The sequence below is a fragment of the Mirounga angustirostris genome, unplaced genomic scaffold, assembly GCF_029215605.1.
Source record: "Mirounga angustirostris isolate CCGP_5_RB_7025 unplaced genomic scaffold, mMirAng1.0.hap1 SCAF_2, whole genome shotgun sequence".
Classification (NCBI taxonomy): Eukaryota; Metazoa; Chordata; class Mammalia; order Carnivora; family Phocidae; genus Mirounga; species Mirounga angustirostris.
In genome coordinates, this window is record NW_026991710.1 from 168,058,446 (window position 1) to 168,079,725 (window position 21,280).

The 21,280-nt window shown below is 58.3% G+C and overlaps 2 protein-coding genes across 4 annotated transcripts in view; one reads left to right on the forward strand and one right to left on the reverse strand.

Annotated features, from left to right (window-relative positions):
* Positions 1 to 328: 328 nt before the first annotated feature.
* On the forward strand, positions 329 to 4,339 carry BRF2 (BRF2 RNA polymerase III transcription initiation factor subunit). Its single transcript, XM_045879833.3, has 4 exons — positions 329 to 617; positions 1,349 to 1,408; positions 1,855 to 2,176; positions 3,011 to 4,339. The coding sequence occupies exons 1-4, from the start codon at positions 464 to 466 to the stop codon at positions 3,738 to 3,740; spliced, it is 1,266 nt and encodes a 421-aa protein (XP_045735789.1). The 5' UTR covers positions 329 to 463; the 3' UTR covers positions 3,741 to 4,339.
* Positions 4,340 to 5,505: 1,166 nt separating this feature from the next.
* The window catches only part of ADGRA2 (adhesion G protein-coupled receptor A2), a 33,344-nt gene continuing 17,569 nt past the window's right edge, over positions 5,506 to 21,280 (reverse strand). For 2 of the 3 annotated variants that reach the window (XM_064585553.1, XM_045879831.3), the window contains 17 exons: positions 15,958 to 16,029; positions 15,609 to 15,680; positions 15,367 to 15,438; positions 14,923 to 15,086; positions 14,508 to 14,721; positions 13,774 to 13,938; positions 12,983 to 13,181; positions 12,324 to 12,473; positions 12,036 to 12,197; positions 11,076 to 11,300; positions 10,656 to 10,872; positions 9,878 to 10,086; positions 9,029 to 9,156; positions 8,594 to 8,717; positions 7,986 to 8,131; positions 7,347 to 7,436; positions 5,506 to 7,117 (listed from right to left, as the gene is read on the reverse strand). In XM_064585553.1, coding sequence (XP_064441623.1) covers positions 5,863 to 7,117; positions 7,347 to 7,436; positions 7,986 to 8,131; positions 8,594 to 8,717; positions 9,029 to 9,156; positions 9,878 to 10,086; positions 10,656 to 10,872; positions 11,076 to 11,300; positions 12,036 to 12,197; positions 12,324 to 12,473; positions 12,983 to 13,181; positions 13,774 to 13,938; positions 14,508 to 14,721; positions 14,923 to 15,086; positions 15,367 to 15,438; positions 15,609 to 15,680; positions 15,958 to 16,029 — 3,664 coding nt within the window. In that variant the 3' untranslated portion in view covers positions 5,506 to 5,862. The remainder of the gene's footprint in view (positions 7,118 to 7,346; positions 7,437 to 7,985; positions 8,132 to 8,593; positions 8,718 to 9,028; positions 9,157 to 9,877; positions 10,087 to 10,655; positions 10,873 to 11,075; positions 11,301 to 12,035; positions 12,198 to 12,323; positions 12,474 to 12,982; positions 13,182 to 13,773; positions 13,939 to 14,507; positions 14,722 to 14,922; positions 15,087 to 15,366; positions 15,439 to 15,608; positions 15,681 to 15,957; positions 16,030 to 21,280) is intronic. The other variant, XM_064585554.1, reaches the window with a different exon arrangement.

A 21,280-nucleotide genomic window follows, 5' to 3' on the forward strand; every position in this document is an offset into this window, starting at 1 on the left:
CTCACTATAATATTCTTTCCTTTTAGGCAAACAGTACCATGGCCAAAATCAACATTTGTTACCAAAGAGAAACGGAGAATCTACGACTCTCCTACAGTTTCAGAAAGGAGAGTTGTGGGAACGGCAACAATTTCTTGTCTGTTAAGTGTGTCCACGTAGGTAGATATTTCACCCAAATTCAACCCCCAGTCAAACTGACCGCAGATACCAGGGAACGCGAAGACGGTGTCCGCAGCAGGAACCTTCTTTCCTAGCTCACGTTTCTACCCGAGCCCGCAGAGATACGGACCGGAAGTGACGCGTAGTCGGCAGACAGAACTACCTACGTATACCGCGATTGCTCTGGCCGGAAGAGAAAGGTGCAGCTCTTAGAAGGCTCCCCTCCTAGTTCCTGCGTCTCCGCTGTTGCTGTCGCGGACGTAGGAGTGGATACCTGAAAGCTTCCGCGGCTCTGGGTTGTGAGATGCCGGGCGGCGGTCACTGCCCCGATTGCGGGTCCACTGAGCTCGTGGAAGACTCGCACTATTCGCAGAGCCAGCTGGTGTGCTCAGACTGTGGCTGCGTGGTCACCGAGGGGGTCCTTACTACCACCTTCAGCGACGAAGGCAACCTCCGAGGTATCTGTGCCGGCCTTTCCCGGGCCGTGGGTGTAGCCTGGGGTGGTGAGGGATTGACGTCAGAGTCCTCTGATTCCTCTCGCGCCCTCTCGCCACGTGTGTGTTAAACTACGGGAGAAAGCGACCGAGTGAGCTGCAGGAGCTCAGGGACTGCCCTTCATCTGTGTTTTTCTAGCACCTAGTGCGATATCTGGCATCCAGGTGTGTGTGTGTGTGTGGAGAGAGAGAGAGAGAGAGAGAGAGAATAGTAAACGTTGACCAAGTGAAACAAAGAGAAACAAAGTTCCACTCAATTTACCTAGTCTGGGTGTGATGGAAGGATTGTGGGTCAATTCTTTACAAATACGGACAAATTATTACCCCCGAAGTAGTCTTTAGTACTAATTGGCAAAAACATCCTTTTTTTTCTTTGCTTTCTGAGTCCCTGGCCAGTGCAGCCCTCAAAATCAAGTCAGGAAGATTGCCTGGATTGGATATGCAGGAGGGTGGGCTGAAAATTTGGAACACTCAGAGCCACTTTAGTGCACTCCTAACCTTCCTCAGTCTCTGTATTTGATACTGCTTGTGGACATAGAAGACTGGATAGACTTCTAACGCGCAAAAATGGGTACCTTCTGTGAGACAGGGAGCAGAGCCTAATGATACGATTTCTCTCTGGTTTTGTGTGGTGGGAGGCCAGGGGTCTGGTGAATAAAGGCTAAACAAGCTGTTTCTTGTCCATTATCTTTCAGAAGTAACCTATTCCCGAAGCACAGGGGAAAACGAACAAGTTAGTCGCAGCCAGCAACGAGGTGAGAATCAACCTTTTGTGATGTGGTGACCTTAAAGAAAATTCTCCTGATGGCCCAGCCCATCCTCTTGCTTTTCAGCATTATTGTGTACGGTAGAGTAGAAGAGAATGGTAAATAGAAATAAGGAATGGAGGTGGTTCTAAGAGCCTACAGTTCTAATTCAGTGTACAGTTTGGGTTTGTCGGCCGTGTTAGAGGTAGAGCCGCATATCCCAGATCATACTTTGGCTTGGCTCTGAATCAAGCCAGCCTCCAAAGAATGGTGGGTTAAACTTGACTCTTTCCACAGATCTGTCTTTAGAATGACCTCACCAAATGTCACTCTTGTCATCGTAGAAAGGTGCATTATTCTTGCATCTGGTGTTGGAGGCAAATTTAGCAAAAATTGCTAGGAGCTGCACGGTAGCGCCTTCAACCCCTCTTAACTCCTGTGGTGGGCTTTCTTAGGTCTCCGCCGAGTGAGAGACCTCTGCCGAGTCCTGCAGTTGCCATCGACATTTGAGGACACAGCAGTTGCCTACTACCAGCAGGCCTACCGGCACTCTGGAATCCGTGCTGCCAGGCTGCAGAAGAAGGAGGTGTTAGTTGGGTGCTGTGTCTTAATCACCTGCCGGCAGCATAACTGGCCCCTCACCATGGGAACCATCTGCACCCTGTTGTATGCAGATCTGGATGTGTTTTCTGGCACCTACATGCAGATAGTGAAGCTCCTGGGGCTGGATGTGCCATCTCTGTGCTTGGCAGACCTGGTGAAGACTTACTGCAGCAGGTACTCGCCCGCTGGGAAACCCTGGGATGGGCTGGCTCCTTAGACCTACGTCCTTTGACCTGTGGCTGGCTCTTTTTCACCAAAGCCCCTCGAAAGGGATTTGGGAGAAAAATCTATTCTCCCTCCCTCGTGTCTAGTATTAATAAGGTTAATCCGTTTTACAGTTCTAAACTGGTGCCATTTCCAAATCCCTTTGGCCTTACTGCAGCCTAATGTTGCAGGCAGAGTGGGTGTTAGCCTTGGCACGGGGCTGCTGAGTTGCAGCTCTCCTGTTGTGCATGGCCTGCTTGGCTGTGTGTAACAGCCCTGCCTCAGCAGGATCATCTGTGAATGCAGGTGAGACGATGTTAGTGATGGGGCTGGAGGCAGAAGCTTGGGCCTTTTTTTTTTTCCTCCTAAGTAGCTGTGTTTCCTTTTTTTCTGAAAAATACCGTAGAAAGCAAAGGCTGTCAGTGTCAAGTGGTGTTGGTTTTGGTTTGCTTGGTTATTTCCTAGCTGGATGACTATGGGCCTGTTTTTTTTAAACTATAAATGCATATAATGGGGTGTAGAGGAGATGAAAGGAGAACATTTGGAAAGCGCTCAGAATAATGGCTGACGGGGGTGCTGACAAACGTGCGCTTCCTTGTGGGTTCTCCTGCCCTTCACCACACAAGTAGAACACTCCACCTGTCTTCTCTCAGCACCTGTAGAAACTCGCTGCCCAGCGAGCTTGAGTGTTCCAAGGGGAGAGACTAGCTTGCCCGTCGTGAGTAGACTGCTTTTCCTCACTTTGGCAGAGCAGCCCCCTCCCCCATAGGCACGGAGCCCAGACTCTCGTTTTGGTTCTTTCAGCTTCAGACTGTTCCAAGCTTCCCCATCCGTGCCAGCCAAATACGTGGAAGACAAAGAGAAGATGCTGTCGCGCACACTGCAGTTGGTGGAGCTGGCGGATGAGACGTGGCTGGTGACCGGGCGGCATCCCTTGCCCGTCATCACTGCTGCTACCTTCCTGGCTTGGCAGTCGCTGCAGCCTTCAGAGCGTCTGACATGCTCCCTTGCCCGGTTTTGTAAGTTGGCAAATGTGGACCTGCCCTGCCCTGCTTCCTCCCGCCTGCAGGAGCTGCTGGCTGTGCTGCTGCGGATGGCTGAGCAGCTGGCCTGGCTGCAGGTGCTGAGGCTCGACAGACGGTCTGTGGTGAAGCACATCGGCGACCTCCTGCAGCACCGCCACACGTTGGTCCGCAAGGCCTTTCGAGACGGACCGGCAGAGTCGGAAGCCGGGGAGGAGGAGCGGCAGGCACGGGGCCAGGGGCCAGGGCAGGGAAAAGAGGAGGTGGCGAGTAGGTCCTTAGATCTGCCCGAGGGCAAGCGGCCAGCCAGTCCTGCCCTTCTCCTCCCACCTTGCATGCTGAAGCCCCCAAAGCGGGTCTGTCCCCCACCCCCTATCTCCACGGCCACCGGAGATGAGGATATTTCTGACAGTGAAATAGAGCAGTATTTGCGTACCCCTCAGGAAGTTAGGGACTTTCAGAAAGCTCAAGCTGCAAGACAGGCTGCCACGGGGGTTTCTAACCCTCCCTGATGTGCATCTGAGGGAGCACTCCCACCATTTGGACAGCAGCTTGATCATAGGCCTGTCCTATCCGGAGAAATAAGTGTATGTGAGTCCTGAGGCAGGTTTGTTTTTTTGTTTTGTTTTGTTTTCCTTGTTTAAAGGAACCAAGGGACTCTGCAGTTAATTGGACCCTGGGTCCTGGAGCAGAAGTCAGGAGCGATGCAGGGACAACTGGGTTGGAGAGAATCCCATCCCTGAGAGGAGGGTGCACACATTCGTATTATGAGGGATGGCTTCCCTCCTAGACTGGCTGGAGAATGTCAGGCTTTCCCCTGGTTTGGCTTTGGGTACACTGCTGCTGCAGGCCTTATGGGCCCTCCCTGCTGGTGTGGAGCGGTTGGCGTTGCGAATGCCATCAGCCCTCAGCGGATGGGAACTGGGCACCTCTTGATCCTGCGTCCGTCTACAGGCATGGGTGGTTTCTCATGTACAGGGGTCACAGAATCCTCTACCTCATAACAAAAGGACCGTGGGTGGACTAAAGTTATATAGCTCAAAGGGCTTTGCAAAATTTTAATATATTAAAACAAGAGGCATCTGCTAGAAAACATTCTATTGTATAAAACCCGAGCTTTTAAAAACATGTTTTCTTTGGCACTTTTCATCCCCTCCCTCCCTTTTCCCCAGCGTATTGCAAAAAGCTCTCCAGTGCTAAGGCATTGGCAGGGTATGTAAACAGCCAGCGTACGTGGAAGAATAATACGAAGCTTTTTTTTTTTTTTTTTTTTTTTTTGGTCTAATATTGTCTGTGCAGCAAGCATAAATAACAGGATTCATCCCAAGGTGTGTGGATTTTCTCCCCTCCCTTTTGTCTTTTGCCTTGGTGATCAGACTGCGGGAATATGGACACTGAGAGGGGACCTGGACCAGGTCTGGTTTTCCTGTTCCTCTTCCCCGGGCTCAGCTTTCCCTCCACTTTTCACTGGGTCCTGTAGTAAAAGGCTGGTGGTTGCTTTTAGGTTGGGGGAAATATGGGTGCTGGTGTTTGAAAGTAGTAAAGGCTCCACGTGAGCCGCAGGTACCCTACCTGCTGCCCTGGGGGATTCAGCTTGGGCTTCTGTGAGGCAGGAAGCCGGTTAGATGTTGGGGAGGTTTCTCCCTAATACGGAGCTAGAGATCAAATTCTTGGAATGGTCCTTGCATATGGCCTCATGGAGGCAGGGAAGTGCTCTTCCCCAGTGCCTCAGTGTTGGCAGGTTGAGACTGGGGATGTGGGTCTTGTCATCAAACAGTAAGTGCTTCTCCAGCCCCGCCTGCGGCCTTGTGGTGGCGCCTCTCTTCAGAGCACTGTTTATAGGGTCAGGTTTAGGGCAGGACTGCGATCAACTCCAAATCTAAGCACTACTCTCTACTTGCCTCAGATCTTTCCTGGGTATCTGGCAGAGGCAGCTTCTTAGGCGCAGGGCCTTGGCTTTGTCCTGAGGCACCACCTCTAAAGCCCTGCTGTATGATTTGTGCACCACTCCTGTGGGACGTGTCTGTCCCCGATTGTGCACCCTTTTCCTAGAAGGCCATCTCCAGGGCTGCCTTGCACACTGTTCCACCTTCTCTTGCATAGTTTATCTTAAAAGCAGCACCTATGGGTCCTGGCCACCTGGCACATCTGCTAGGCTGGCCGCCTAGTTGGCTGAAAGCTGGGTGGGGGAGAGGCCCTAGGATCTAGGCACAGATGGCTGACTGCAGAGGAGGGCAGTGAGGAGAGAACACGGTTCTCAAGCTCCCGGCATCTGTGTTTTCCTGATGCGGCGGACGGCCACCAGCGAGGCAGGGTGGATGAGATGTGGGGAGTACCTAGGGAGGGGCCCACCTGGGGGCCGACAGCACCTTCCCCCACTACCCTGGACGGCACTGAGTCGACTGCCCAAACTAGCCTGGGCTGGGACGGAAATGTATCCCGCTCGCGGTCCTGGGATCGTCGCTACCCCGGAGGGACGGCGCTCAGGGCGGTGGCAGGCCTTCTGCCTGTCCTTTTCCCCAGCCTCCGGGACTAACGCCGGTGTGCCTCCCTCAAACCTGCTGACGACGCACCGGTGGACGTCTTTAGGGCCCCAGGGAAGCCGCGTGTCCCACAGGGTCGCCCGCCCCCGCCCTAGACGGTGGTCTCGCTCTTCCAGAGGCCCGTCTTCATGCAGGCGCCCGCCGCCGCGGCCGCCCCGCCGAGGTCGTCGTACTTGGCCCCCTTGGGCGCGCCGTTGAGACTGGCGGCGTTGAGCGGGTACGAGCGCCGCTTGCTGTCCCGCTCGGACGCGCCGGCCCCGCCGCCCTTGAGGTTGTCGCGACTGGCACTGCGGCGCTGGCCCGGCCGTCCGGCCTCGGGGGGCGGCGCGGCGCTCGTGTCGCTGCCCTCCGACGGCGTGAGCATGGGCTCGCCCTCGAGCTGCAGGCCCGGGCTGTTGCGGCTGCTGCCCGGGTAGCTGTCGGACGGGCTGTTGTGCAGGCTGCCGCTCTCGCTGGACAGCAGCTCGGGCGCCCCGGCCGCCGCGCCGCCGCGCAGCGCCTTGAGCCGGTTCTTGGCGCCGGCCTCCCCCGCGCGGTGCCCCTTGGCCCGACTCTTGTGCGCGCGGCGCCCGTGGTGCACGTTGTTGGGGTGGCGGGCGGCAAGGCCGCCTCGGGAGCCCGCGGGCTCCGGCTCCCCTTCCCCGCGGGCCCCCGCCTCGCACACCTGACTCTGGGCCAGCTGCAGGTTGGTGAGCTTGCAGGAGCCCAGGGGCGGCGCGTGGCCGCTGCTGCCGCTCGGGGAGGACTTGAGGGAGGGGGCGCCCTCTCCGAGTACGGGGGAACCGTCCTCTGGGGCGGCGGGCTCGGCCCGGGGTGAGGCGCGGGAGGCCGGGGCCCGGGGGCCGCAGGCACGCCAGGAGGCCCTAACGTCCCGGCGGCGGGCGCAGTGGTGGGTGAAGACGAAGAGTCCCAGGGCGGAGGCCGCCGCCCCATATAGGCAGCTGCACACCACCCGGGGCAGCCAGTGCTGCGACACGGCCAGAGCCCCACAGGCCCACATGGCCAGGTACAGGAAATGCGTGGTCACCAGCGCCCCCAGTTGGACTCCCGGAGAATAGAGGCCGTCACCATCCTCCGGGGGCCCGGGTGTCACCACCCCAGCGCTCCCAGTAGCCAGAAGGGAACCTGAGTCATTCAGGAGGGGGCCGCTGCTCCTGAGCCTGGTGGAACCCCTCAGCTCCTCCCCTGTCTCCAGGGAGACCCTGCTGGTGCCCCCCTTTGGGCTCTGTGCCAGAGGACCCCTTAAGCGCAGCCCCGCACACAGGAAATAGATCCAGGTGATCAGCAGAATCAAAGCCACCGGGATGTAGAAGGCTCCCAGGCTTGGACGCCACACCAGCCAGCAGCTGAGGGGAGACACAGGCAGTGGGTGAGGACGGGGAGCATGTCTGAGGTGGCTGGGTGGTTGGGGACATAGGACACGGTGAGTGGCAAGGCAGAGACTGGCTTAGGCAACATGCGTGGGTTTGGGTTGGGTCACTGGCCGGGTGGGCCTGCAGGTGCCCCCGCCAGTGAAGAAGAAGGCATCCGGTGTAGGGGCGGGTAGGTGTGGGGCAGGCAGGCAGCGGCGCTCACTAGGGGCTGTGGTCCCGGTAGTTGTGGATGCTCACTGCAGCTGTGATGCCACAGATAATGAGTGGGATCCCTCCGGCGATCAGATAGAACCTGGAGAGGAATGGGGTTTGCGGTCAGAGATGTGGGGAACCAAGTGGGTTGGAAACAGATGCTCAGAAGCCTTGACTCGGGGTCTCTGTCCCATTCTCTTTCCCCTTTAAATTCTCTCAGATTTTTTTTGCAGGCTCAGTAGGTTCCTAGGGGACTTGGCCATGACTGCTCTAAGGGACAGAGGCCAGAATTGTTCTCTCACTTGAAACAGTACAGAAGTCAGCGTGCCACTCGGGTTGCCAGGATCCCTACCCAACGCCCTTTGGAGTCACTTCCTTCCCTGGCCTTGTCAGCCCTGAAAAGCCCTAAGGATGCACCCACTCCATGGCCTTGGGCAACCTGGTGCCACCTAGGGCTTTGCCTCTTCTCTCTTTGGAGAGTGCTCACCCAGGACTTTGGACCCGCCCTGCCTCCACCCTGGGAAAACAGACGGTGGTGTCCTTCACCCGCCTGGGAGCCCTTCACCCTTGCAAAGCTGATAGTTGGAGGCGTCCTTCACCCGCCTGGGAGCCCTTCACCCTTGCAAAGCTGATAGTTGGAGGCGAGTACCGGAGCATGGGGCGGGGCGCAGGCGGGGCCGAGTCCCCTTCTTGTGGAGGGGGCGCTCTCCAGGTGAGCTCCTTGTGGAGGACTCGGGCCTTCACACCCATCCAGAGCAGTGTGGACAACGAAGAGTAGTGCAGAGTGATGCCCACCTGCGGGGTCAAGCCACAGAGGCTGGGGGGCCAGGCTGATACTACTGGAGCCACCCCGGGGCCCCAGTCCGCAGTATTACTCTCCCATTCCTCCCACTGTCCCACCCCCAGCTCTACCCTGAGCCTCCTCAAGGTTCTGTCCCTGCTGTCACCCTCTCTCCTTCCACCCCACGCTTCTCTCCCACTTGGGGGACTTTTCACAACCCTGCCGTTGCTGTCTGCCTTGTCCCTGACCTCTCCTCCATTGAAGATCCCCAATCTCCACTTTGAAGACCCATCTCGTAGTCTCTCTATTTCTTACCACCCCGACTCCCATGGCCCCCACCCCAGCAAGGCTGGACACAACCGTGCAGCTGGGACCTATTAGCATGAGCCCCTGTTTTTTCCCCTGCACCTCCCGACTCTGTGCCTAGGCTGCCATCACTCATCTTGGAGCGCCCCCCGGCCCCTTCTCCTGCTTACTGCCTGGCAGACCATGTGGTAGTTGGTGAGTGTGATTCCTCCTGCAAAGACGGCGGAGGTCATGGCCATGTGGAAGCACAGGTTCAGCAGCATGTGCCAGCCCTTCCGGGACACATGGATGGAGCTGCCCCAGAAACAGTCTTTAATTAATGGGCCACCCACCCAAGGTCAGGCCCATGGGGTCTTCAGGCCATTGGGAGAGCAAGGGGGGAAGGCAGATATCTGTGCACATGCATGTGTGTGAATGTGAGAGAGGCCCCAGGGCAGGGAGGGCTTAACCCCCAAAATGTGTTTTCCAGCCCTAGAGCCTTCCAGTAAAATGCTAGGCAAGCCTGGGAACGGCATGTGGGCCCACTTGGGAAAGGAACCCTTGGCCAGTACTCAGGGAGATCCACAGCCTTCCCTCCATGCCCTCCCCCCCGCAGGGGCCCCCACCTGTGGTTGAGGATATAGGTGATGATGGTGGAGAAGAGGCAGAGCAGCAGCAGGCCCGTGCAGGGGTACACGACAGGATGCAGCCCTGCCCCGGAGCCCCCAGCCTCCCTGGGGAAGGCACTCAGCTCCTGGAAAGAGTAGGGAGGAGGAAGTAGTAGGAAGCCAGGGGTAGAGGCCACCCCATGGAGTCCTGGCCAGTCCCCCACACCATTCTTCCTCTTCCCAAGCCCGGTCAGCTTTGGTCCTCAGCTTCGGCCCCTCGTCCATCCAGGTGGGCGAAGACGTAAGTGCTGAGACAGCCACTCATAGAAAGTCCCAGGTAGTGTTAATGATCTACCAGTCCCTCCCTCCTCGTCTCTTGCCCCTCTGGGGACTTTTCTCAGCCTAAAAATCAGAGATGACGAAAGGGGGGGAGGTTTCTGTCTATAATCCAGGTGCACGTCTGCTCAGGATCTGGGAAAGGGGAGTGCAAAATGTGAGGGAGGGGGAGCCGGACAGGAGTGAGGAGGTTGACCAGAAAGGAGAAATGGTCCCAGATTTTTTCCCCCCACTTTAACAATCTGGGTCTCAGAGAGTGCAGGATGTGAAGACCGGGCTGGGTAGTTCCAGATCCATCTGTCTCGATGAGTGGGGGCAGGACCTCCCTGTCTCCTGAAAGATGAAAAGGTGTGGGGAAGACCAGAGGGACATTTCCCCATGAATCCTACAGTCACGAGGCCTGATGAGGCCGCTGTCCTTTCTGTAGTTCAATGTGGCTCCAGGGGATCAGAATACCCCTACCCTCACCCCCACCTCAGCCCCGTTCCCTGGTCCCTGGTCCTCCCGAGCTCCCACCGCCATCCCACTCACCACGAGCACGGCCACGTTGCCCAGGTGCCGGCAGTGCAGGGAGCTGACATTGGGCTGGCTGGAGTGGAGCTGGCAGCCCTCGGAGCTCCACCCCCCAGGGCCCCCCGGCCCGTCCTGGCTCCACCAAGCTGCCACAGGTCCAGCCCCCTCAGCCCAGTGCCGAAGCGAAATGGCCACTGGCTCGGTCAGGTTGCCCACACCACAGCCACCTGCAGGGGAGAGGGAGGTCCACATGGGTAGAACCAGGCCGCGGGAGGCTCGCCCTACAGAGCTAAGCAGCAGCGAGACAGCAAGGCCCCCCGGGGCAGGGCGTGCGCTGGGCTTCCAGATGCAGTTGGATGCCAGTCCGGGCCCTGCCTTCCAGGTTGTCCGTCTCACCAGGGAGACCCAAGGATGAATCAAAAAGCACTGGGAGGTGGCCCATTCTAAATGCCCAATGAGTGATGGCTGGGCTCAGGGAAAGGAAGGGGGAAGGTAGTTCTGAGGGACAGGAAGGTGACGAGAGGACTCGGGGTGGGGGGGGGGTTTGTAACCCTTTTGAAATTTGACAGATCTGGGATATAAATTCCAATGTCTTCCAGAGCCTTTTCTCCAGCAGTCCCTTCCTTGAGAGGACGTCCCTGTCCCTTATCCCTCTGGGAAATGCTGAGTGGCCACTCTCCTTGGCCCCCTCCCCCAGGGCGTTAGGGGGGCTGTGGGTGAGGGGAGGGCAGGGGGAAGGGGCACGGGGCAGACACTTGGGAGCACTCCGTGCAGCACGGGGAGCTCAGTCCCTTACTGGTTCCAGCAAAGATGACGGGGGTGGCCACACCGCGTCTCTTGCCAGGCCCAGCAGCTCCAGGGCGAGAGGTGTTGCCGTGGCTGCGGAAGAGGCGGCCATTTCGGAAGACCAGCAGTTGCAGGGTGCAGTCTGGGGGGACAGGGGGAGCCAGGGCAGCCGGAAGGGACGAGAACAGACTGGGCGGCAGCTGGATGGAGGCCAGGGCCACGCTGTTCTGGGGGGACATTGGAGTTCCTCAGAGACATCTGGGAACCCCTAGGACTCTGAGGCCTTCCGGTCCCCTCCTCCCACCTCCCCTGAACCCCTTTTCTGGATCCGCTTCCACTCACACACACCACCCCCCTCCCCCCCCCCCCCCCCGCCCCAGGCACCTGCGTCTAGGCACGTCCGCCCCCACGGCCCTCCCCCAGTGCCCACCTTGATGTGGAAAGAGGACAGAGAGATGCTGGGTCTCCCTGTGGTACAGCGGAAGCGGAGCTGCTGATCAGCCAGGGGCTCGGGCTCTGGTGAGGGGTTCTGGCCAGGGCCCCCGGGCCGCACGCCTGGCACTCCTGCCTCCCTTCTCTGGAAGGCTGTGCAGGTCAGCCCCACGTAGCTGTGGGGCTTGATGAGGTAGGCCTCCAATGCCACGTTCCTTGAGTTCTAGGGACAGGGAGCTTGTCACACCCCCATCTGAGATACGGCGGCTCTCTCTTGGCTTCCTGCCCGCCACTGCCCAGTCCCTCCCTGCAGGTTCGCTCAGGCTGTGCCCCCCCTACACGTTATTCCTGACTGCACCCTACCTGGTATCTGGCTCACCTCTTAGCAGATACTAGTCCTGCCACCCCAGCCAAGCCATGGAGCAGGGTCCACGTCCAACCTCCTTACACCACCCGGGGTGCCTAGCACAGTATCTTGCATGTAGAAGATGCTCTGTGGTGGTTGTTCATTGGTTCACAACCCACCATTGGCAATATCACCCTCTTCTTAGGGAGCAGGAGTCTCCGTGACTCCTCATTCCATCACAGTGCTGTCGCCCTGCTTCCAAGTCTCCTCTTATATTCATCCCTTCGGCTCCTTTTACTCTTCCTCCAGTTTATTTCCGTTGGGCTAGCGTTACAACTCGGTTCCCCACCATGAAGCCTTGTGTAACTTCTCCCCGTCACTGGCCCCTCCCTCTCCACTGCCCCTGACGACTTGGAGGCAGATTCTGCACAACTGAGTCATGCGCGGGGGTTCTTGCTAGCTGGGCGCATGGCAGGTGCATACTTGGAGGACCTGCTGCCCGGAGACAGGAGTGTTTTCCTCCTGGCAGGCAAGGGCCGGCCCCAGTTGACTCTAAGGTCCCTCCCAGGGCTGGGCTCCCCAAGGAGCTCCCTCCCAGCTGACCCATATTACCACAGAGATGTGCTGGGCGTGGGGGCTGAGGGCAGCCCCCCCGATGCGCTCCAGGGCGCCCACGATGCCACTGCAAGCCTTGTCCTCGCGCTGGGCCAGCCACAGCAGGTGCTCATCCACCAGCATCAGGTTGCTGGCCATGTCCACCATCACCTCCACCAGCTGGCGGGGGAGGGGGGAGTCACTGAGGGCAGGAGTGGGGTGTGGGGCCCAGGGGCTAGGGGCACAAGAGGCTTGAGCAAATGGGGGGCGGTTTTCAAGGGCCCCAGAGGCCGGGTTGAATCTCACCTCTTTGATCTGGTCGACATAACCCAAAAATTTCTGGATCATCTGAGCCACGTAGACAACATCCATCATGTCTGAGAAGCTGGCTGCCTCCGCCGTGTACACGCGCAGCTGGTGAGCCAGGGTCAGCGCATTGGAGGCGTTGATGGGCATCTGGGAGAATTGAAGGAAGAAAGGAGATGGTCCAGTTGTGCCCCTTCTCCCCAAGAACTGCCCCTAGGGGGCCCCCTTGTCTGTGCCGAAGCTCAGGGCGACAAGGCCTGGGGAGAGGGGTCTAGCCCACCAGCTGGGTCTAATCAAGACAGGAGGCACATGGAAGGAATGAACTCATCAGGACTCAGAGCCGCCCACTTGTAACACCACTGGCCTAAGGATAATGGGACGACCTCACACTGTCCTTGTTTTCCTCCTTCAGGCTGCCCTTGCTGTGTTTGGGAATAAAGATGCTTGGAGTGGCCCTGGAGGGGGAGGAGGAGGGATCTGAATGCCCTAGAAGGAGAAAAGCTAGAAGAGAAGAGCAAGAGCCCCTCACTGCTCACGCCCACAGATCGGAGGAGCAGCAGAGCCCACAGCCATGAGGGGGCTCCCTCCCCATTCCCCAGAACCAGAGCTGATGGGATGCCACCCCTCCCCCCCGCGCCCCTCTCCTCTCCTGGCCTCACCAGCACGAAGGTGTAGAGCACCCGGGTGATGTCGTTGGTGTACAGACAGTGGGAGTAGTCCCCTGGCTCCCAGCGGCCAGCTCGGTCACACCGGCGGGAGGCTCGGGTGCCTGGGGCCCCCCCGCTCAGGGGCACCGAGGTGAAGGGGTACTGTAGGCAGGACTGGTAGGCTGTGATGCCAGCCAGAGTCCGAGGCCACCTGGGGGCAGAGGCGGGAGGTTGCTGATGCCCCAGCTCCTCAGAGCAAGGGTCCCTCCTCTGCCCTTAGACCTGGGATGCTGAACCCCTCGGGACCTGGGGGAGGGATTCAGAGAGAGGATTCGGACTGGCCTTCGACGGGCTCCGCGGGGCTCCCGAGCTCCACCTTCTCTCTAAGTCCGTGTTTCTTCAGACTTGGAGCCCTGATTTCAAGCCCCTTACCCTTTCTGGGCTTGAGTGTTCTCAGCTGTCCATGGGGAGGATAATACCTGCCCTTCCTCACGGAGATGCCCATGGGGGTATTAAAATCTGATATCCATTGTGGAAAAGTTTTGTAAACTATTAATGCAAAGAAGACAAAGAAACAAAAAAACCCACCCAAACTTTTTGTTCTGCACAGCATATGTCAGATGGGGACTTTATACAAAAAGATAAGGTCTCTGTAAAAACAACAGCAAGACAGTGGGACTTGGGGCCGGGGCCTTACAGAAGATGGGCAGCCCGGGCGGGCGGGGCGTGTTTTCCGACGGGGACGCAGGAGCTGGCACGGGGCGGGGGTGGGGGCGGGGCCGGGGTGGCAGAGGGCACCGCACCTGAAGTCCCCGCGGTTGTTGGCGACGCGCTCAGCGGGGCAGTAGGAGGCGGAGGTCTCCAGCACCACAATCTCCACCTTCTTGCTGGCGTTGCCCTGGGCCGTGGACACGGAGCACTCCCACTCCCCTGACGCCCACACGCCGATGTGAGACAGGGTCAGCTCGCTGCGGGCGGGCGGAGGGCTGGCTGCGCGCGAGGCACTCTCGGTGGCCGCGCCACCCTCCCTACGCGCCCTGGCCCCGTCCACCCGCACGCAGCCCCTGACTGAGGGCGTGCGGGGCAGGAGCTTCGGGGCTCTTCTCTTTGACGGAGCGAGGGATACAAGTACATACTCCTTTAACTCCGACTGGCCCTCTGGTATGGTTTTCCTGAGCTTCAATTTCCCCACCCTTAGCATGGAGCTAATTAATAAGACCTCCCTTGCAAGTCTCTTGGAGAGATTCAGTCCCATAATTTGGTGAGAGTCACTATATACATTGTAAAAGCACTAAAGAACCGTCAGTTGTAATCTTTTTTTTTTCTTTCTACCAGGCGTTGACTTTCTATCGCCTAGCCAAGACCATTTATGACTCAGTCCTGGATTTCCATAAACACACACGTGCGCTCTCACGCACAGGACCGTACTCTCCAGAACATGTCTGACTGAGCAGGGCTCCTTCGGGGGGCGGCTGATGGGCACTGTAGCCTCCCCCACCCCATGCCTCGGGCTGGGAAAGGGCAGCAGGGCCTGTACCTGGTGATGAAGGTGCAGTCGTGGATGAGGCTCTCGGCCAGGAGGATGCCCGCCTGCTCGTCGCCCTCTAGGGGGGCCCGGTTGTGGTACCAGCGGATGCGGGTGTCATTGCCCAGGTAGCTGGCGGAGCACTGGAAGGGCAGCCGGTCACCCTGGAACACGACTTGGCGCAGGGACGGGATGAGGTGGTGCGTGTGCAGCTCCAGGGCCCCTTCTGTGGGAGGAGACACGGGTGGGGAGGCCTTCATGCACCAGGGTGGGACCCCCAGCGGGATCTGAGGGAGAGGACGCATGCCCTGGAGAAGGCGCCCACCACCCAGTAACCCTTAAGGCAGAGGGAGCGCGGAGCCAGCGGGGGGCCCTTCTGGAGCGCGTCTGCACCAAGGGGCAGGTGTGCAGGGGGGGATGTGCTCACCGCAGCGCAGCTGGGCCTCCTGGAGGCCCCCCAGGGCCTGGGCATGCAGGGCGCTGGGGTAGGCACAGAGCGTGTGCTCAGACAGCTGCAGGGAGCGATTGCGGGCCCAGGACAGTAGCCAGCGCAGGCGGCAGTCACATGTCAGGTACTCGGTGCCCAGATCCCTGCAGAACGGGGAGAGGGGCCACCGACTAGAGCACAGCGAGTGTGGGCTCCAGGGTGGGGATGGAGCCCTGCGAGAGACTGCAGCTGGAAGGGGCACACGGGGGTACGCGCGCACCCCCAGCCTGGCGATGGTGGGAAGGCAAATACGGCGGTTTCAGCCATTGCCCATCCTGCCTACTCATAAGGCCGGCCACCGTGGTCATGATGCTTATGTGTGTCCTTCCTGGGCAGAGAAAGGCAGCAGGGCTCTGAGTCCTTGGGCTGGGAACAGATACTCACACAACCTTAAGGGCTGGCAGCTCATCAAAGACCCCAGGTTGCAGATTGGAGAAGATGTTTCCAGATATGTTTCTGCAGGGAACAGGGAGCCAGGATCTTAGGGTCTCCCTGGGCCGGAGGAGGGAGGAGCAAGTGAAGGGAATGCAGGGGGCCTAAGAGGGTCTGCTGCTGCCTCCTTCCTCCCAACCCTTCCTTGGAGGCGAGCCTTCCCCCCACCCCCACCCCAACTGCCCGTCACTCACAGTCGGAGAAGCCTGGGAAGGCCTTGGAAGGTCTCAGACGTGAGACAGCCAATCCGGTTGTTGGAGAGATCTCTAGGGGGACATACACAACCTCAGCAAGCCGGCCACACGGTCCACACGGATCCGCATGTGCGGGACACACGTGTGTGGCCGGGGCTCATGTGGGAGCAGGAGGAACAAGGAGATGGGCTTGAAGTGTCTCCCCCATCTACCCCCCACATGCACTGTGTGGAGAGAGAGGTGCTGTGAGTGGGGAGACAAGAAGGGATAGCTGGTCATGGGATCCAGGGGACCATCTCCAGGGAGGGGGAGGGCTGGGAGGGCTTGGGGAGCGGGACATGCCACTCACAAACGCTTCAGCTCCCCCAGGCCCAGGAAGGCACCAGGCTGCACCGTGCTGATGACATTGTTCCTCAGGTCCCTGTGGGAGGCAAGTGGGAGCCTTCAGCCCTCTCCCACTCTGGGGGCCACACATTCCCCTGGGGTGGGGAAGCCCCATTTTTACCAGCAGTGTTGGGAACTGGATTTTCTTCTAATCTCCTCAGCCCCGGTGGGGAGGTTGGACGAAGGACCCCAACTCTCAGATAGGTCTCCTTGCTGCCCCCCCCCCCGGCTACCATCAAGGGGTGCTGGTCAGAAAGATGTCAGGAAGAATATAGAAGCCAAGAGATGGGATGGGGTCCCCTTGGGTGGAAACAAGGAATGGAGCCAGCACTGAACTAGGAGCCGGGAGGCCTCGCCCAGGTCGCTCCCATCTGAGCTGCCAAGGATCTCACAGGAGCTGCTATGAGAACCATTTGAAAATGGGGGGTAAAGTCTTTTGTAAATTGCTATACAAAGGTAAGATCTTCTGGAGCCTGGCACTGGGGGAGGTACTTCCATAGCTGTTCTGTCCATGTTGATCTCTCCACCTGACAGGTGAGGAAACAGGTCAGGCAGCTGATGACTGCCTGCAGGCTGACGCAGGTCTCTGACTCCCAGGCAGAATTATAAACCCCCATGGCAGCCCCTCATTCCTCAGAAGAGGAAGGCAAGGCTGAGGGGGTAAAGGCTGGCTCACCTGCCTCCCCCCGCACCCCCCAGGGTCTCCTAGGAGCCCACAGTGCTGAGAGAAGGTGGCAAGGGAAACGCCATCTCTGGGCTGAACTCCAACAGGTCCAGACAGTAGAAGGTGGTGCCCCCCCCACAGGGCTCCATGGGGCCAAGGGCCACCCACTCAGGGGAGTGAAGTGCAGGTCAATCATCCGAGCAGCTTCTGTCCCAGGATCTGGTTGCTCAAAGGCAACCACATGACCAGACAGCAACCCTCCTCCCTTACATGCCCTCCCCCAGTGGTGGCAGGGACAGAGCTGAAGGGGCAGTTCCTGCCCCCCTGGGGACCCACCGGTGCCCACCTGGCCCCAGCTCAAAACCAGACTGGCAGCTCTCTGGGGCCACTAAGGACCAAGGTGAGTGCTGGCCCACTGGCTACCCTCCCATCCTGTGCTTCCTGAGCACAGCCACCAGAAGAGGTGCTTAGACCACCAACTGGCCATTCACCCAACTACTCAAGGACCACCTGAGTCTTTCCTGAGCCCAACCAGCACGACTGCAGCCCCACGAAGCAATGTAGCAGGAAGCCTCCCTGCTCAGCCAGACTGCCTGCCCTCCTGGGACCCTGGGATGGGGGCTGCGGCCTCCTTGCTAGCTATCTGCTCTCCATCCAGGCAGAGGGTGCTTATGAGCCAGAGGGCTGGGGTGGGGGATTCCTGGAACAATCAACCTGTTGGAAAGAGCCTGCACAGGAAGGAGAAGATTGACAGAGATATCTGGGGTCAACCTGTTTTCCAAGGCCCTGTGACCCTCCAGCCCAGGCTGACACACGGGGCACTTGGCCCTGCCTGCCAAAGTCTCACGGACATGGCTGGATTATGGGCACGAGGGGGTTAACCAGCCACTCCCAGCTCTGGGAGAGGAAATGGGTGTCCAGGATGGGGAGGTGCCATCCCACCAGGGGGCCTGTTTTCGCATAGCCAGTCCCAGCTGGGGACAAAAACACCCAGAGAGAGAGAGAGAGAGAGAGAGAGAGAGAGAGAGAGAGAGAGAAATGAAACACCCTCATACCAAGGACTTGGCCTCCTTAACCCTAAGCCCCTTGAGAAAGAAGGGAAAGCCACCAGAAGGGGCCAGCTTCCTAAAGAAGGAATGGCTTCCATACCCAGGCGGCTGGTGGTACCCCAGCAGGGAACGTGCAAGAACGCAGACCCTGGATGCTCACGCAGCATGGAGACTGGAGATGGCCGGGGTTGGGGGGGAGCGCCCCGCCTGCCCTGGGTTGCCCCTCCTGCCAGCACCCCCCTTTTGGTTCCCCACTCTCAAAGCACCCCCCTCTGGTGCTGTTCCAGCATGTGCCCCCTGGCCCCGGTTGGGGTCTGGCCATTCTCAGGGCTCTGCCTCCCACCCCCACGCAGGGGACGGGCAGAGGGAAACACATTCCTCATTGTGTCACTTCCCTTCATGGGCTGCCAAGGGGCTGAGGCTGCAGCCCCCCGCCCCTTCCCTCTCCGCTCGCTGTGTTTATTCTCATTTCCTCCCCGGCCCCCCTTGAGAGCCCCCACCCCGCCTGCCCCACTGATGCTCTGCAGATGGGAGCAAGGCGGCCACTTGGGCCCCAGCCCCTTCCTGCCCTGGATTTCCTGCCGCCCAGAGCCACGCCGGGGCCCTCTGAGAGGGGAGCTTCCACCAAGCACTGGCATTCCTGCCCCCTTGCCTCACGCCCACAGAGTGGTTTCAGGGGTGACCCAGGCAGCCCCTCGACTGCCCAGACGGGCCAGGCCTGGGTCTTCTCCTGAGGGGTGCAGGCCCACGGCTGCTCACTGGGCTGAGCTCTGACAGCCCGATGGGGTCCTGGTCCCTAAGGTAGGGGAAGCAGGTTGGGGCTCTACCCTCCCTAGCAGCAGGAGGAAATGCTATCCTTTTTTTTTTTTTTTAAAGATTTTATTTATTTGAGAGAGAGAGAATGAGAGAGAGCAAGTACATGAGAGGGGGGAGGGTCAGAGGGAGAAGCAGATTCCCTGCCGAGCAGGGAGCCCGATGCGGGACTCGATCCCGGGACTCCAGGATCATGACCTGAGCTGAAGGCAGTCGCTTAACCAACTGAGCCACCCAGGCACCCCAGAGGAAATGCTATCCTAGAACTGGGATTTTTTTTTTTTTTTTTGGACCAGCAAGGCCCCTATAGGTTGGTGCTTCTTGCTATGGACTCCTGCCTCAGAAAAATTCACTCTACCCAACACTGTCCATGACTTCAGGGGGCTTGTGGAACCTAGGTGATGAACCCCTGCCCTGGATTGTCTAATCTGATCCTTCATTTCTTTCTTTCCTTGAATTCCTACACCCAGTGTGGGGCTCGAACTCACAGCCCCAAGATCAAGAGTTGCACACTCCACCGACTGAGCCCTCCAGGCACCCCAAGATCCCTTCATTTCTTAGGTTAGGTTATGAGGGTGAACAGATGTTACTATGATGTGGAATCTCTCATCTTCTCCCTGCCTCCATAGAGCCCAGGTCTTGGAAGCTGGGAAAGGTGTGGTGTGTGGACGGCGCCTCCGCTCCCGACCACCCCTCGCCCAACCCAGAGCAGGCTACCCTGACTCAAGGCATACTCCTCTCCCTGTATCTACGCCAGAATGGAGAAGGACTCTGTGGCAGAAGTCGGGGAGGGGGGCTGTTCCTGGGAGCAAATCATACCCTATACCCTTCTTAGGAAAGCTGGAGCTCAGGAAGCTGAGTGTAAGACTGAGTGTGGGAGTAGAAGCAACAAAAGAGCAGATTAATAAAGTGGACTTAATAAAAACTTAAAACTTCTGCTCTCTGAAGGACACCATCAAGAAAGTGAAAGGCAACCCAGGGAATGAGAGAAAATGTTTGCAAATCATATATCTGATAAGGGACTCTTATCTAGAATATACAAAGAACTCTTCCAACTCTATAATAAAAAGACAAACCAGCTGAAAAAAATGGGCAAAGGACTTACATACAAATGACCAAATAACACACGAAGAGAGATTCGACACTGTTAGTCAGTAGGGAAATGCAAAGCAAACCCACAGTGAGATATCACCTCATACGCGCTAAGATGGTGATAACAGAAAAAACGGGCCACAGCAAGAGTTGCTGTGGGTGTGGAAAGACTGGACCCCTTATACATTACTGGTGTAAAACAGTGCAGCCACCGTGAAAACCAGTTCGGCAGAGTTACCAAGGGACCCAGCAATTGCACTCCCAGGTACATCTGCAGGAGAAACAAGGGTACATCTGCACAAAAACCTGAACAGGAATGGTCACAGCCCCAGAGTGGAAACATCCCAAGTGCCCGTCACCGGATAAAGCTTCTGTGCTCTATTCGCACAACAGAATACTGTTCGGCCGTATTGTATGGAATGAACTGATATATGCTATAATCTGGATGAAGCTTGAGACCATTATGCTAAGTGAAAAAAGCCCAGTTATGAAAGATTACATATGATATGATTCCATTTAGATGAAATGTCCAGAATAGGCAGATCTATAGAGGCAGAGAGATTAGTGGTTACTGAGGGCTGGGAGTAGGAAGGGGAGCGGGGAGTGGCTGCTAATGATGCACGGTTGCTTTTGGAGATGACAATGTTCTAAAATTAGACGGTGATGGCTGCACAACTGTGTAAATCCGCTCCGAGCCATCGGATGGCACACTTTAAGTGGGCGAACGTTCCGGGATGTTAATTCTATCTCGAGTGAGTTTGCACGCCAGAGCGCGCACGTGTGAGGGCGAGCCGTGTCCCACGTTTGGACAGGGTGGGGTGGCCCCAAGATGGCTCCCTCCGGCCCCCACAGACCTCCCTGCTTGTGGGTTTAGAAACCAAATTATAGGTTCGGAGGCCGCAGAGCAGCTTTCCCTGGGCCCTCCAGGACTTCCAAGGTTCTTTCGGAAGCGGGGGCTGGCCGAGAAGCCAGCCAGACCCCCGCGCAGGTATGGAGGGCGTGGGGGGCAGGGCAGGGAGAGCATCTGGCAGGAGAAAACCGAGCTGGGCCCACCCCGGGCCGGGCCCCTCTTGTCTCTGAGATCATCCAACAGGTATTTATTCAGCATGTACACTCTGCCAGGCGCTGGGGCTACGAGAGCAGAGGGCTGTCCCCAAGCCCACAAGCCTCCCTTCCCAGCCCTCAGCTGTTCCCAGAGTCAGCAGCCTCTCTTCTGCATTCCTCCCCAGTGTGAGTGGGGATGGGAAGGGGAGGAGGACGCGGGCCAGGCGGCCTCGCTCGTGGCCCCGCCCACAGATTAATGGAAACCACCTGGCGGGTGAGAACCACTCCACCCCCAGAGCCCCCCCATTCCCATGAGCATCTGCTTCTAATGAGTGCCCCAGCACCGCTGCATACCAGCCCCCTGGGCTCATTAATCTCATTAGGCAATGACAAATCATCCTGGGGCTGACCAGGCTCCCCTCACCACGTCCTCTCCTCCAGGCATGCACAGGCCTCTGGGGCCGTGTGTCCACACAGAGCCCCTCGCTCGCGTGCATGCCCAGGCTCTCTCCCTTGGCCTCTTCTGGGGGCTGGCTGTCCTGCGGCCCACTTGGTCCCCAGTCTGGGGGCTTCTCACTGTGGCCGGGGCACCCTGGGAGCCCGGGAAGGTCTTCTGGTGGCCTGCT

Excerpts from the sequence above, each read along its gene's own strand:
- BRF2 (XM_045879833.3), top strand. The coding sequence starts at position 464 with ATGCCGGGCGGCGGTCACTGCCCCGATTGCGGGTCCACTGAGCTCGTG. Across the intron at positions 618-1,348 it reads CGACGAAGGCAACCTCCGAG|AAGTAACCTATTCCCGAAGC; the intron begins GTATCTGTGCCG and ends ATTATCTTTCAG. Across the intron at positions 1,409-1,854 it reads TAGTCGCAGCCAGCAACGAG|GTCTCCGCCGAGTGAGAGAC; the intron begins GTGAGAATCAAC and ends GGGCTTTCTTAG.